Here is a 15,866-nt window from a genome sequence, read left to right as displayed (position 1 = left end):
TCAATTCCTACTTTGACTTAGTTGTTATTTAGTTCATGCATTGTCAGGATGATAAGGTTCTATTAAATACAACCTGAATAATACACATGCAGTATTAACTGACTAAGGGAGACACTCTTACTCTCATACTTTCATATGTTGTCTACTTGCCAAGATGTTCCTGTCACGCGTACACTAAAGAGTTACATGTTCGCATGGATTAAGCTGCGAGTCAAATCTTATTTGGCAGCTATATAATGCTTTGAATAATAGTAATTGGGGTGTGTTACTTGATTTGTATGCATTTTTATGTGGAATTATGATCCATACTAAATAATGCTTGGTCTTTGCCTAGTTACACCACTTTGGGAGTTGCTGATGCATTGAAAACAGAACTCAAAACGGTGTTTTATGAAAACTCAAGTCCTTGTATTTGCTCCTGGTGTTCTTCGCCACTCTTTTGGAAGAAATAAATTAGCGGAATAACATGTGATCTAGCTTTAAGAGTGCCGTACATTTAGTTACTGATAAAAACATTTAAGATACTTTATTATTTTACATTGTAGACATTGAATTCAGTGTGTTTCTACAGTGATTAATTAGGTCAATTATTGGGATGGCTGAATGCCCATATACAGTAGGATCTATTTTCTGAGCACCAGCATTTCCCTTCAATTATTCGTAATGAGTTGAGAGATTACGCGGTCGCCCAGAGAAAAAACAAATGCACTCAGCAGCACCCCGTACACATAGCCTGGCGAAACTAACACCCTCCCCACTTATCTTATCATGTTGTTAACAGGAGGCAGCATCCAATGTGTTATTCAAGACCCTCACATGTTAACAACCACACTATGGTATCAAAGCTGTTCTCCTCTACAGTATATGCCACAGGGTCTTGATTGGTAAAGGGCATCTGAAGCAGATTGTATAACTTGTATTACATATGTTTCCCATCATCAGGTAGACAGACTTTTTTGCAGACTGTAAATCTACTGTACTGTACCAGCTGTGTTGGAAGTCACTGCACGGGAAAGCCCATCACACTTGGTCTCGCAGAGGAAATCGTCGATGGATGGGCTTAAAAGCGGACGGCTCTCTTGTTGCTCACTCACCAGCTGTAAGGGCAAACAGATAATACAGTTCAGGCTCTCACTCAGCATGGAAAGAGTCCCTGGTTTGTTAACATTAAGTGTCATAAAGTCCTTCTGGGCATGATACAGATTACAGCATTGTCCCTATGCTGACACATCACAAGTCAATGTGACTGGGGTTCTTTTTAGGAAGTTAACACAAACTTGTTCCCCTTTCCAGCACATCATTTTTTACAGCATCTTGACATAGATACACTGGAGTGATTCAAGTGTGCAGATCCACTCAGATGTTAGATATGCCACTGCCTTTTTAACAGTTATGAAAGTGTGTTCTGGGTTGTGATAATGTTGATGTGAAGAGCACAAAGACACTTGACATGTAACAGAGACCACTTTAAATCATGTGTTGTGTATTTGAGTCAGCCCCGTGGCTGCTCTTTGATTCCTAGCTATATGCTGGTAATATTTGAACCCTGGCACATGGATGTTTAGCTGGCAGCATTAGTCTGGGATTAGTACTTTTGATGGAGGCTGATGTTGCCAAAATGTGCAGCTGCAGCCAACTTTTAAAAGAGCTTTTCTGACAGACATCAAAACACAGCTGCTGTTTGGCCATTGCTCATAGAGAATCATCTTCATCACACAAACATTGTTTTGTTTGCATGCACACACAACGAAAAGGTCAGCGAATTGCAGGACATTTGACAATATTGGCATTTTACATGTACTGTAATCACCTGGTTACTGTAAAATCTGTCTTTACATAGAGCTCGTGTGTTATGAGACATCTTCTTAACACCCATCGTATTTGTAAATTTGCATTTGAAATGTGTTAGTGATCAAGCCGTTGACTGCATAGGGGTGTTTCTTTTTTTTAGGGGATGAACTCTATAGTAGTGAAATAAACATTTCGTATGTGTGTGCTTCTGCATGTTTTTCTTGAATTTTACTGTTACCAGTTTCATTTGCATTTTTGTTTAGCCGAGATAATGTTAACAGAACTACATTAATCAGTAGAAAGGTGTAACTCTTCCATCATAAGGGTGCAGATTTAGCCTTTCTGTTTCTTATGTAAAAAGCAGGCAGGAAAAAAAAAAGAAGCAATGCTTGGGTAAACATGCAACAACAAGCATGGAAAACAACATCAGTCTATACTCTGTTATTTACTTGACTAATATTTATTTATAATACTAAAATACATTATTGTCATTAGCCTCTGGTACTGTCCGTGCACTTACTGCCAAGCAGCATCCCTCAATCTCTGCTAATTGTCTTATTGTGCCTGCCACACGAAAAGCTGAACGCAGGTGGCGAAAAACAAATCTCCAGGTTCACTTTGAAATCTATAAAGAGAGACTTGGCCTTTATAATTTGGAATTGAAAAACGCACGACAATCGTTCTTCTCTGACATCATTACCAAAAACAAAAACAACCTTGTTTGCTACCGTCGACAGACTAACTAACCCCCCAGTGTCAGTAGCCTCTGAATTTCTATCCACCAGGGCGTGCAATGATTTTGCCTCCTTCTTCACTGATAAAATTCAGAAAATCAGACAAGCAGTGTCTCTGCATCAGGAACAGCAAATGTGTTGTCTCTGTGTCCACTTAACATCAATTCAGACATCATGACACAATTCCATCAGATTAATGATAAAAACCTAGAGGACATTATACAACTTCTGAAATCCTCCTCCTGCTGCCTTGATATTATTCCAACAGGATTTTTCAAAGATGTTTTGCCTTGCATGGCCTCAGATCTACTTCATATAGTAAACAAATCTCTTCACTCAGGTATTTTTCCACAGGCCCTGAAAACTGCAGTCATTAAACCGCTCTTAAAAAAGAATAATCTAGATGCTTCAGTAATGAACAATTACAGGCCCATATCAAACCTCCCATTTCTAGGTAAGATAATTGAAAAAGTGGTTTTTCAACAGTTGAGTAATTTCTTGCATTTAAATAACTGTTTCGATGTGTTCCAGTCAGGCTTTCGTCCAAACCACAGCACTGAGACTGCTCTTGTAAAGGTCTTTAATGACATCCACTTAAACACAGACAGTGGCAGAACTTCAGTGTTAGTATTATTAGTTCTCAGTGCTGCGTTTGACACTGTTGACCACAGCATATTACTAGACCGACTGGAAAAATGGGTGGGACTTTCGGAAACAGTTCTAAATTGGTTTGAATCCTACTTAAAGACAGAAACAACTTTGTTTCTATAGGTAAATACACATCTGAGTTGACAAATATGACATGTGGGGTTCCTCAAGGCTCCATCTTGGGGCCTCTTCTCTTTAACATCTACATGCTACCACTGGCTCAGATAATGAAAAACAACAAAATAAGTTACCATAGCTATGCAGATGACACACAAATCTACGTAAGAATTTCACCAGGAGACTATGCTCCAATTCAAACACTGAGTAAGTGCATTGAACAAATCAATGACTGGATGTGTCAGAACTTTCTCCAATTAAACAAAGATAAAACTGAGGTAATGGTTTTTGGAGCAAAGTCAGAACGTATAAAAGTTAGCGCTGAGCTTCTGTCTGCAATGTTCAAACCAACAGATAAAGCCAGAAATCTAGGTGTAGTCATGGACCTGAGTTTCAACAGTCACATTAAAACAGTTACTAAATCAGCCTACTATCACCTAAAGAATATATCTAGGATTAAACGACTAATGTCACAGCAGGATTTGGAAAAACTTGTCCATGCTTTTATCTTCAGTAGACTCGACTACTGCAATGGTGTCTTCACAGGTCTCACTAAAAAATCTATTAGGAAGCTGCAGCTGATTCAGAACGCCGCTGCTCGAGTCCTCACTAACACTAAGAAAGTGGATCACATCACTCCTGTTCTGAAGTCTTTACACTGGCTTCCTGTGTGTCAAAGAATAGATTTCAAAATACTGTTGCTGGTTTATAAAGCACTGAATGGTTTAGGCCCAAATTACATTTCTGACCTCCTGCTAAATTATGAACCATCCAGAACTCTCAGGTCTTCTGGGACTGGTCAGCTTTCTGCCCCCAGAGTCAGAACTAAACATGGTAAAGCAGCGTTCAGTTATTATGCTCCAAATATCTGGAACAAACTCCCAGAAACCTGCAGGTCCGCTGCAACTCTTACTACTTTTAAATCCAGGCTGAAGACTTTTCTTTTTGTCGCTGCTTTTAATTGAACTATTCATATCTTAGACTGCACTGTAACTTTTATCCATGTATTTTTTCTTTTAATGTTTTAAATTTAAACTTAATTAATTTCTCCATGACATTTATGAGAGGGACTGCTCAAAAGTAGGATATTTGGGATATCCATCGTAGCCAGGGTTTACGATTAGTTTTTAGGTGAGTTGTACTGAGGAACAAGTATCACAGCACCGACGGGTGAAAAATAGTGTTTTGGTAACACGGGGTATTCAGGTAACACTTAAAGACTTTGTTATGGAACGCAAAGCAGAGTAGGGGGCTAGTACACCCTCCTGAGGGTCCAATTGTGGATGTCATGCGAGCAACACATGGTGAAAACCGTCTGAAACTCTATGACATTTATGAGAGGGACTGCTCGAAAGTAGGATATTTGGGATATCCATCGTAGCCAGGGTTTACGATCAGTTTTGGGGTGATTTGTACTGAGGAACAAGTATCACATCACCGACGGGTGAAAAATAGTGTTTTGGTAACACGGGGTGTTCAGGTAACACTTAAAGACTTTGTTATGGAACGCAAAGCAGAGTAGGGGGCTAGTACACCCTCCTGAGGGTCCGATTGTGGATGTCATGCGAGCATAACATGGTGAAAACAATCAGTCTAAATTAACAATCGGGACGGAAATGTTCGGATTTCCAAAGGGAGGTTCTGTGAATAAATAAAAAATCAAGAACCGAAATAATTGAACTATTCATATATTAGACTGCACTGTAACTTTTATCTTTTAATGTTTATTTTATTAGCTTTTCTTTTTAATGACTGATTTTAAATGCCATTTTCTTAATGTCTTTCATTTTTCATTTTTCTTTTAATGTTTCTTTTATTATCTTTTACTGTTTTTAAATGCCTTTATCTGAATCTCTTTCATTTTTGTAAAGCACCTTGAATTGCCTGGTGCTGAAAGGTGCTATATAAATAAACTTGCCTTGACATTACAAACACTTGGATTCAATCAATCAATAGTCCTGAATGGCAGGTCAATCCCACCCTATCTTTTAAAGGGGCTTTGCATTGTAAAGCATTATTTCAATCAGACTGTGTCCGGGTAGATACTGATCGCACTTCCAGAAGATTTCTAAAAATAAGTGTCAGGTACAGAGTATTTACACAATGTTTCTCTGATTCACACTTTGTTTAAGAAATCAGATTACTACAGGATCGTGTACAGGTACTGCATGTACTCACTTTATACATCCCATAGTCTCCAATGAAAGAACCACTGAGATGAGCTGGCCGAGAGAAACCTGCTGTGTCCCACCCAATTATGAGTTAACCATTATTGCTTAGCCCACCTTCCAAAACCATAAAATTGTTAATCACCTCGCCTGTGATTCACCAATTTGGAGGCTTGCCAGTGCAGCTGCAGAATAGGATACATCCATTTCATTATTGGTACCCTGAAGCGTCGGCACTCCAGGTGCAGCTGGCCAAAATTTACAAACCCATGCTTCATAATTTGGAGATGAAAACCAGTTTTGTCCCATAGAAAGAGTAATCCACCACCACTGTAGTCAGACTGTTTGCCGTGTACAAAGTATAATGGAGGCAGCAAGGAAACATGACATCAGCTATTGTAGCTCTCAAAGCTGTGTTCGCAGGCAGAATTTTAATGAAGGTGCTGAAGGTTTAATTAGCAATCAGTGAATGGACTGCATGTGCGTAATATGGAAGCTGGAGGAAGTTTAGCATGAACGCACTTTACATGACCCTACAATAAAACATTTATGATTGTAGTTACTCCTTGGTGTTTGCCTCGTTTCTTCAGGTCTCAAAGACACAACTGCTATATTGGTAAAAAATAATAATCGCATTATTGGTTTTAATATTTACACAACCATTGTATTAAGGCCTATAAAAACATTTGGGAAATTTGAACTACGCATGAACAAATACTCAGTTGTTCCCCTCTATTTTGGCTACTCTCATTGAGATGGATAAAAATGATGAAATAATACTTATAACATTTAACTAAATCCCTGTAATGAAGATTCAAAGCCCCACAAACCAAAGTCTCCAAATAGTCATAATGGAACGACTCTCTAAAACACCAACATGAAAGACGATAACTTCTTTAAAGGGGACTTATCATGCAAAATGCACTTTTGTACGTCTTTTATACATGAATATGTGTCCCCGGTGTGTCAGGGAACTCACCAAGTGTCAGAAAACACAACCCTCTCTCTTTCCTCCATACCCAAATCTCTAAAAACGGGGCTGCAACGGATCTGATACAGACTGATACAGATTTGAAGATTCTCTGACGTCAGGAACGAGGAGCTCCGCCTATATGGGCAACTCTCCACCTATCAGGAGGAGACAGCCACGGCCATTGCCGTTCGAAAGCGCTGGATACGCTGTAGTACATATGCCAGGCCTGTAGGTGGCACTGTCGTCTGCCACAAAAGCAGCGAAGAAGACTTCTCTCAGATTCAGCCCTTGCAAAAACAGGGCTAAAAAAGAGCAAATAGAGTGAAATGAGGCATGGCTAAAATGCATGATCTGTTTGGTATTTTGAAAAAAATAATTCGCAGACATGTTTTATAGAGGTATGGCCCTACAATATATTATTCAAATATAGCATGATAGGTCCACTTTAAGTTATGATTTATTTCAGGACTGTTGTATTAGACTACATTTGTTTTAGATATACTTTACCTGGTGATGTTACTTGTGTCTTCATGAAATTAGAAAAAGTCATGAAGTATCGACATGGCTATTAAGACCAGTTAAGTCACAATAAAGATAAAATAAATTATATGAAGATATATTTGACTAACAGAAATGTTTCTAGTGTTGGCAGCTTATAATGATTACCAACAAAGAGAAGAGTAAAATGAAAACATGTAGAAGATGATGATACTGTGTTGTACTGTAGAGTCAATAGCACAGAAGAAAGAGCAGATAACCTTTGAAAAATGTCCATAAATAATATCCAGAGAGGGATTGTTACTGTGTTCTGGAGAGTTTGTGCTGCGCTGCAAGAACGCTGACCCAGCATAGGTAATTAGGTGCTGTTCTGGTGTCAGAATAAAGCTTTGGAGGAAGCCTCACAGTGTGAAGTAACCTGATTTCACTGGCTGCTGCCAGCCCATGCATTTCCCCCCAATGTTGGACTGCAGTGACCAATCATAGGATGAGAATACACAGGTTTTAAAGGTCAAATCTATGGTCTGTGCTTGGAAAAGTGTAATTGAGTCTGAGTGGGTGTCTGAGCCACAGTTGACTCAGTTACACCTTTTTGTATTGTCCAAAAGACAGATGCTTTATTTATTCTTCACATTTTCATAAAGGCTGAATAACAACGCACTCAACCGTTAACCTTTATTGGAAATAACTTCTGCTGCTTTAATTGGACTGTTTTTACCTGCAAAACTACCAGATTAAAACACTGCCTTTTACATGAGTCTCTATGATTAAAATTAACTAGGTAATAGGTTACATAGGATATATTTTTGCTTCTAGATATGTTGATAATGCATCTACTTATCTATCAATTCAAATGAAAACTTACACAGGACTGAAAATCTTTTAGTGTCATAAAACGCGACAGCATTGTATATATTTTACGTTTACGATTTTTTGCCTTTTTTATTGTGTTTTAAGGATTCTGTATGAAAGGTATTTTTATCTATCCAAACAGCTTCTCAGCTGACTGGACTTTTAGCACAAGTGCCAGCTGAACACACACATCAGAGAAACATCTGTCAGTGAATAACAGAGTTGTGGTGATGCTTCTGCACTACACAGGGAGGGACTTTTGAAGCCTGTCCAAAAAAAACCCTATTAATAAATGACCTTGCCTTTTTCTACTAAATTATTTTGAGCACAATTAATTTTTACACTGCCTGCAGGCTGAAGCCTTCCCTTAAGACGTACTGTTTTTGCTGTTGTGATGTTTGGTACTGATTGACTGAAGGCCAGCGCTGTCAACGGAGCAGAATGCTAGAGATACATGGTACACAATACGCTTCAACTCATACTTTTTATTCAGAAATATTTGAGTAATTCGGGGAATATTGAGAGATGTTGACAGAACATTGGCCCTGCTGATTCATGTTTACTTCCTAAAGCAATGTTGGCATATTTTCCGAAAATACAGCATGCTGCTTAGTTGTAAAATGAGAACACTATTTCAGGATCTGTATTACAGGAAGCTGCGGCTTCACCAACTGACTGATGCATTATACCGTTTTGGCACGTGTGTTGTAAAGGTTTTAGACAAGCTAGCGGCTCCTGAAAGACCTTCTGTTGGTCAATTCTCCTGGGTGAAATATCTCAACATCTATTGCAAGGTGTGCCAGTAATTGATGCCACATATCTGTAGTGCCTTAATGAGAATGAGATTGGAGTTTTTTAGGTAAATAATTCCACAATAATTGAATAGATGACATTTAGTTTAGTCATTTGTGTTTGAATGATATCAAAATAAAATACATGAGATTTCCTTAATCCCTTATAACAGCCTCAGATTCACTTTGTGTTTAGTCCTAATTATAACTGAGATGGTGAACAAGGCAAACATAATGCATGTTAAACATTAGCCTTCTTGCATTGTCACTGTGAGCATGTTAGCATAATTAGCATTTAGGTCAACCTCCAGCTGTATCCAAGTGAAGACTCGAACAGCAAAGAGCCAGCTGTAGGATTTTATAGATTCACTGACAGACGATTGGTCGCTTTTAAAAATGGCAAAAGTCAATTAAGCTTGTTTTAAGTTCCCAATTTTAAACAGATAGTCCTGCATATTGATCCATAACTGTAAGGCTGTATGGATTTGGCTATATGTAAGTAACTGTGCCTTATACACCGATCACGTGATCATTATTCAAAGCACTTCCTGTGGTTGCCATGGGGGCCAATTTCAATGAATGGTCTTGAAACGATAAGACCTCTGCTTTTCTCTCTTCTAATCATCCAGAAATCGGGGACAGCAGATTCATCTATAGGGAGCTTGGCTTGCACTTTGGTAGCAGGTACCATGTAAACCCCAATTAAAGTTTGGAGAGCCACTTCCTGAGCTGTTGGCCCATTACTCTCACTACAAGGAGGTTACTGTTTTCCCCATTGGCTTTTTTCCCTCCTCTGCTCTCCTTCTGTTATACCTTTTGCCCCTCCCATATGCAAATCACTTTCTCACTTTGTTTGTTTTAAGTAGTAATGAAGACAATTATGCAATGGAAAACTTGATCTAATTGTGCCGCTTGGGCTTGACTCCAAGGGATCTCTCAGATGTGTTTGTTAAGGGAAGTGTGTACCAGTAAAACTTGCCAGAGCTTTGAAGGCGGGGAGATCAAGGTGAGCACAGGAGGAGGTGAAGATCATGGAAAACACTACATAAAGGGAAAGCTGTATTAAAATATCAAAGCAGAGGATGTACAATAGTTGTCAGAGAAAAAGCTTAAGGCTATGTTAGGGGAGGTCCTCGTGAGAAATAGTCAAAGCCAACAACTTTCAGTATATTTAGTTCACGTGTGGGATTTTTGTGATTATATCACAATTAACTCTTCAGAATCTGTATTATTTAGTTATCATTATGGCTTAAAAAGGACATGCTCATTTTCAAGTTCATATTTGTATTTATTGCCTCTACGGTGACATGTTTAATGCTTTTAAAGTGCTTACATTTTCTAATTTCACCCTCTGTATGAAACCAGATCCCAGTCTGCTCTAATTGGTTAGCTCGCCATCTGTGTTGTGGTTGGTCAACCACTTACAGATGTCCCGCCCCTTAACCTATCACAGCCAATGTCTTGGAGCGCTAGCCAATAGCTCAATGTTACATATTGATGTCACTATGTTACAGAAGTAAACAAAGGAGTCCAATGGAGGCAGGGGGGGAGTGTGTGGGAGAGAAACTTCCTCTACATTTTAGCCTTTGCACACCATTAAGATGCACAAAAACCTATAAGACAACCCCCAAAAGCATAATAGGGTCACTTTAACAGGATTTGTCGATGGGCTGCAACATTTGAAATGAAATTGTGAAATAGTAAGATAGAATTGTTTTTACAACAAGCGTTGCATTATTCTGTATTATCTTTTATTCAGCTAACCCCATGAAAATACAAAACACAACAAAGCAATAGGCAGTCTCTTAATTCTTTCTAGTTTTCCTCCTCTGTCTGTGACGCTCTGATGAATTCCTCTTGGAGATGCAAATCACAAATATAGTATTTCTCATACAGCTAGGCACTGAGGCGTTTTGCAAACATTGTAGCAGAAAATAGTCCATTGGGGACTATTTTTAGCTGCAGATAAATACACATGTTGTTCTTTTGAAGGTATTAATGGCACCAAAATAATGTAACATTGACTCAAAATAAACTACAGTGCTTGTTATAATGAAGTGAAGCAGGCAGTGTGGCTAATCTACGTTTCTTTTTTTAGTTACAATCTTAGAGAGGCTTAGAGAAATCAGATACCAAGTTTTGGCTACACAATCAGTACTGGAAGAATCAATCCATTGTTAGTTTTGGTCCTTTTCATTGGATTTGTTGACAGTAAAACAAATATCACCAGCTATATCCTTTAAGCAGCAAATGTTACACATTTTGCAAGCAGTAAGAACATCTTTAAGATCTCTGTAAAGTTTGGTTTGGCTTTGTACAAATTAATTCATAGTTTGCAGCACATCTACTATTTAGAAGTTGGGCTGAATTTACATACTGTTTGTTTTCCCAAACAGGGAATGGGAAGAGCTTGAACAATATAATGTACAACTTAAAATACTTGTCTCTGATGCTAGAGTTGTTGTTTTTGTTATAGATGTATGTGACTTCTGGTTTCATGCTGCTTCTTTGAAGTTTTCCCCATGTTCTGGCGCTGTGAAGCCCAATGAGACATCTTACTGTATGTGAAATTGGTCTTTACGAATACACTTGACTTGACATGTGACCCGCAGCCTGTCACTTGGCCTCTGTCACTTGCTTAGTAACATCAGGCTGGGACACGATGCCTCTCTAACGGCATCCTCAGCCACTGCATGCCTGCAATCATGAGTTGTGTTTGGCCACGAGGAAACAACGCCAAGTGATCAGCTCCTAACTGCAGTTATTTCTATTCAGTGTTTATTTTCCTAAAAAGGTGGTTTAAGCAAAGTGATATGCAACACAATTAAGTGAGAGGTGATGTTATGGAATTCGGTGGGATTGAAATAATTTAGTTGACATAGGAAATAAAACCTAATCTGTTTTATTCCTGGTGTTTGCTTTACTCGATTCAGCCGTGAATTATTTAGCAGCTGATCTTAGCAAAACAACGATGACTGGGAACAGATTCTCATCTCAGTGTGTGCACTTCTATCTGAGAGAGTTATAGTGCTTACTGCATCAGCTCTGAACAGTGATCATTGTTAAGATTTAGGTTTTTGGAGGCCTTTTGTTGTTGTGTGGTTTTGCACGGCAGTTCTGAGAAGCCACTTCACTTGACAGCGAGGTACTTTAATGTGTCTGCAAGCAGGCGCCTAGCTGTCATGTTTTCAGATATGTTGAAGGATTACGAGCTTTTCTACAGCCTCTTTGTCTTATTTAACTTCCTTGAATAAAAACAGATGTGCCTGTTTTTCTCTCAACATTTTGTATTTATAGAGAATGTTTTTTAATGGGCTGCTCTGTTAATAGCAAAGATAGGTGTGCACATTGAAAACTCATTGATTTAAAAATATGTTTAATATATGTCATTGGAAGGGCCGAGCAGTGGACACAAAATCCATGTGATAAATTATTTATCATATTTATCCTGATAATGACAAATGAAACAATGATTATTTTGTATTATTAGTGTGTATAGTTCCTTTATGTGTTTGCTCACTTCTGAAAATGTTTTTCTTGTTATTAATGGACTGTTGGTGTGTTGGTTGGTTGGTTGGTTGGTTGGTTGTGGTTAAATGTCATTGCCCATTGGATATGATGTCACTTTATAGTTATAAATAACTAGTATGATAGGTATGAACAGATGGCCGCTGGTATGAGATCCATAATGTTAAAAATGTGATGAATTGTATTTATGTCATCGTCATTTATATATTAAAATTGCATCATAAAACAATGTGACATTTTTGCTGGCATTATTATTTCAGAAAGTCTTTGTGGAGCAAGTCCTTCGTTTCGTTCAGTTTGTCATTGGGTTCTCAGAAGCAAGAAGGATTGATTTTGCAGGTGGTAAAATATTAACAGAATCATCAAACCTATTGTCACCATTATATTGTCTTAAAGAATGATGATGTATTGCGTCTGTTCAGGGCACAGCAGATAAGTTGTTGCAGAGGGAAGTCGTTATTCACATATGTTTTCCTGTCATTGTATACAGTTATTTAACCATGACAAATCACGATTTACACATTTAACCTAATAATGTTAGTGTGAATTCAGCAGCTTCCATTGCTGAGACATAAATATATCACCTCTCGTTGAATGAAAGCATTAACATATGCTTTCATGACAGCTTATCAAAAACAGACACTGATTTAGAAAATCAAACATGTATGAAGCATGCCACAAGTTATTAGAAAAACACTGACAGCTATACAAGAGACAGCAGCACGCAGTGTACAAAAAGCAATCAAGCACAGATCAAGAAAACTCATATTTGCATCTGGAACACCGGCTCTATCCAGCAACAACACTTAACAAGCAAAAGAGAAGTGAAAGCTCAGCAGCGGGTTCGTTTGCTGCAGTATTTTGTACACAGAGCGCTCAGTCAATAGCTCAATGCATTGCCATGTGGCATAGGATTTTGGAAATGCATTCATACTCTGCTTGTGCAAAGGATTAGCTGCTTATGAGGTGTAAAAAGTTCATGCGGGAGTTTATGCCATCCTGATTTGGAATGAGAGGACATTTGTGTGGCCCTCAAACTGAATGCACAATAAATGTTAACTCGAAGAGCACTATAAATCTTTCTGAGGCTAATTTGAAAAGATAAAAAGTAATATGGATAAGTGCATCAATTTGAGGCTGCTCCAATAGATAAGATCCTTATTCAATGTTTGTGTAGATGTGGAGATGTAGTAGGATGGTTTTATACCCCATAGAGCAGCTGGAAATGAAATATGTGTTGCTTCTTTGTTAGATGTAACAGTCAAAAAGCTAATAAAGTAATGAGTTAGTAGACAGTGGAGGTCAGGTATAGGACACTGAAAGCTTTGCTATTGTAAAGTATAAGCAACACAGGAGGACGTTCCACTTGAAGGCAGGGGGGGAGGGTGGGCGGGGGGTGTTTCTGAAATGGTTCTGCCCACCTTGGTAGTCACTGTGAGGAGGGGCTTCCCTTCTGATGACGCCTTACTTGGTATCTCCTTCAGGACCATGGCAACAGTCTTATCTGCAGCCCTAGAGTCTTTCCCCTACAACAGTGAAATCAACAATGACTTGTGTCAGGACAGTTGGACAACTTTTTTTGCCCCTGACTAGGGCAACTTACAGAAAATACTTTAATTTATGATGATGGAAATACCGTGTGGGGCTGTCTAAGGTAACAACACATCGACTGAAGACATTTCCACAAGACTATGGCAATGAAAAGAGGGTCACTGCACAATGTAAAGGGTTCACTATAGATAGTGATGAGCATGGTCGTCCACAGCAGTACTTATCAAGCACTTATGATGACAGATATCATACAGAGCTCATTACACAGACCATGTTGTTCACTAAGAGTTATGTATGTGTTTGACAGATGAATGTGTCCATGTTTACTGGGCCGCTGACAGTTGTGATGTATCTTTGTGCGGTTTAAAGCTATAATTGGCATGTTGGAATCAAAACGTAATATTATCATTACTGGAAGGTTAAAAGTGATGCCGTTTGTAAGCTAGGGATGTTTAAAGATGTCTATGCCAAAGTTCTGAAAACATGAGGGTACAGTTTTCCCTTAGTATAGCATCATGTGATCCCTGAGTGGTTTAACATATGTGCTTGGGTTGCAGTCAACTCACTGGCTGGTTCTCTTCAAACTACTCAAACAAGTATTTTGAGTGGAAATTGTCATCTCTGTTATTATCTTGTTTTCAAATATATACTCTGTTATAATATGATAATGATATATAATACATTAAAGTTATGTATTCTAATAGTAATAACATGGCCATAAAACTTATATTTCTGCTCTTTTACATGTCCATATTGGCCCGCAATCTTATGTTGTTTTTCTGCCCTTCCTTCTCTTTGCACTTTTTTTGAAGGCTGCTGTTTTTTGTTTTTTTAAATATCACCCACTCAGACTGCTGCTATAGTGCACAGGTTTGTCCTATTATTGATAGTGTAAGGTATCCAGAGTTGTATGTGGCTTTTACTATTAACTTGCTATCCAACACACACACACACACACACACACACACACACACACACACACACACACACACACACACACACACACACACACACACACACACACACACACACACACACACACACGCACACGCACACGCACACGCACACGCACACACACACACGTGTGAAGAGCTCCAATAATTGCTAAGGCAGACATGACATAACGGTAGAAAGTGATTACATAAGAGGTCGTATTGGTTTTGCCTCTTGTCATCCCTTTCACCTCGACTTTATGGCAGACACCACAGGCCCCAGACATTCATTCACTTCACATTTTACCCATAGCCAGCAGTAGATGATATGGTATGCTATTTATCATTTTTGTGACGCACGGATGTAGGGGAATTATAGTCGTCACAGGAGACCACACATTTTATCTCTGAAGAAATATACTCATAAATAAACTCATTGCAATAAAATGTGCTGACCAGAGAGAGAAAACTTCTGCTCACAACAACACAGTGTTTGTATAGACTAAGGGAAGCTGCCTTTCAGACACATGGAGCGCATTGAAAGCCTTTTAGCTCGATCATAATAGGGCTTTTCATATTCCTTCTTGCCAAAAAAAAAAAATGAATACAATTAAATTCTTTGACTGATTTCCTCGGCTGATAATTTCACAAAATGCATTTGCCTAGAGGGAGTGTTCCCTTGAAAGCCTATCATTCTTCTAATAAAGTCCAAAAAGCCACCTGCGCCCACTTTCTGGCTTAGTGTCACTCAGTTTAAATGAACGACATCCATTGCCAAGCAACACCAGTAGCAGTCTCCACACAGCAGGAGATGATTTAGAAAAGCTGAGAGACATTTGTGTTTTAATGGCATACTGTATGATGCATGTGAAAAGCACCAAATCTCCCTTCAGTGCAGTATGGGCAGGTGTTGTGTGAGAAAACAGTGTTGAGGATATCTTGTACAGATCCAGTTTGGATTATTTTACAGTTTTGGCTTGCTTTCAGTTTTGTTTTGTGTCAACTAGACTTTTTTTTAGTGATTCGAGGTACGCAGCAACTGCAGTAACACACTGTGTTGCCCTAACCAACACAGCTCTTTTAAACTTAGAAAATATTGTAATGTTTTTTTGTCAAGTGTGCAAGCTGCTAAGAAATAAATATGTAATATTCATTGTTTTGTGGAAGATATTTGCTGAAGAAAACAAATGTAACACATTTTCATTAAGTCGTTTTCTTCCCTAATACAGCAGCATCTGATTAAAGGTTTGATGACCACGGGGCTGTTCTGGAAGATATAATAT

The 15,866-nt window shown here is 38.6% G+C and overlaps 1 protein-coding gene across 1 annotated transcript in view; it reads right to left on the bottom strand.

The window, feature by feature from the left end:
* pex5la (peroxisomal biogenesis factor 5-like a) overlaps window positions 1-15,866 on the bottom strand; it is a 124,707-nt gene that overhangs the window by 61,265 nt on the left and 47,576 nt on the right. The window contains 2 exon segments of the mRNA XM_034080648.2: window positions 986-1,097; window positions 13,522-13,626. Of these exon segments, the coding sequence (XP_033936539.1) occupies window positions 986-1,097; window positions 13,522-13,626 (217 nt within the window).

This window comes from Pseudochaenichthys georgianus, chromosome 4, assembly GCF_902827115.2.
Source record: "Pseudochaenichthys georgianus chromosome 4, fPseGeo1.2, whole genome shotgun sequence".
NCBI classification, from domain to species: domain Eukaryota; kingdom Metazoa; phylum Chordata; class Actinopteri; order Perciformes; family Channichthyidae; genus Pseudochaenichthys; species Pseudochaenichthys georgianus.
Note: the sequence above shows the minus strand (reverse complement) of the source record. Positions and strands in the feature narration are given on the sequence as shown.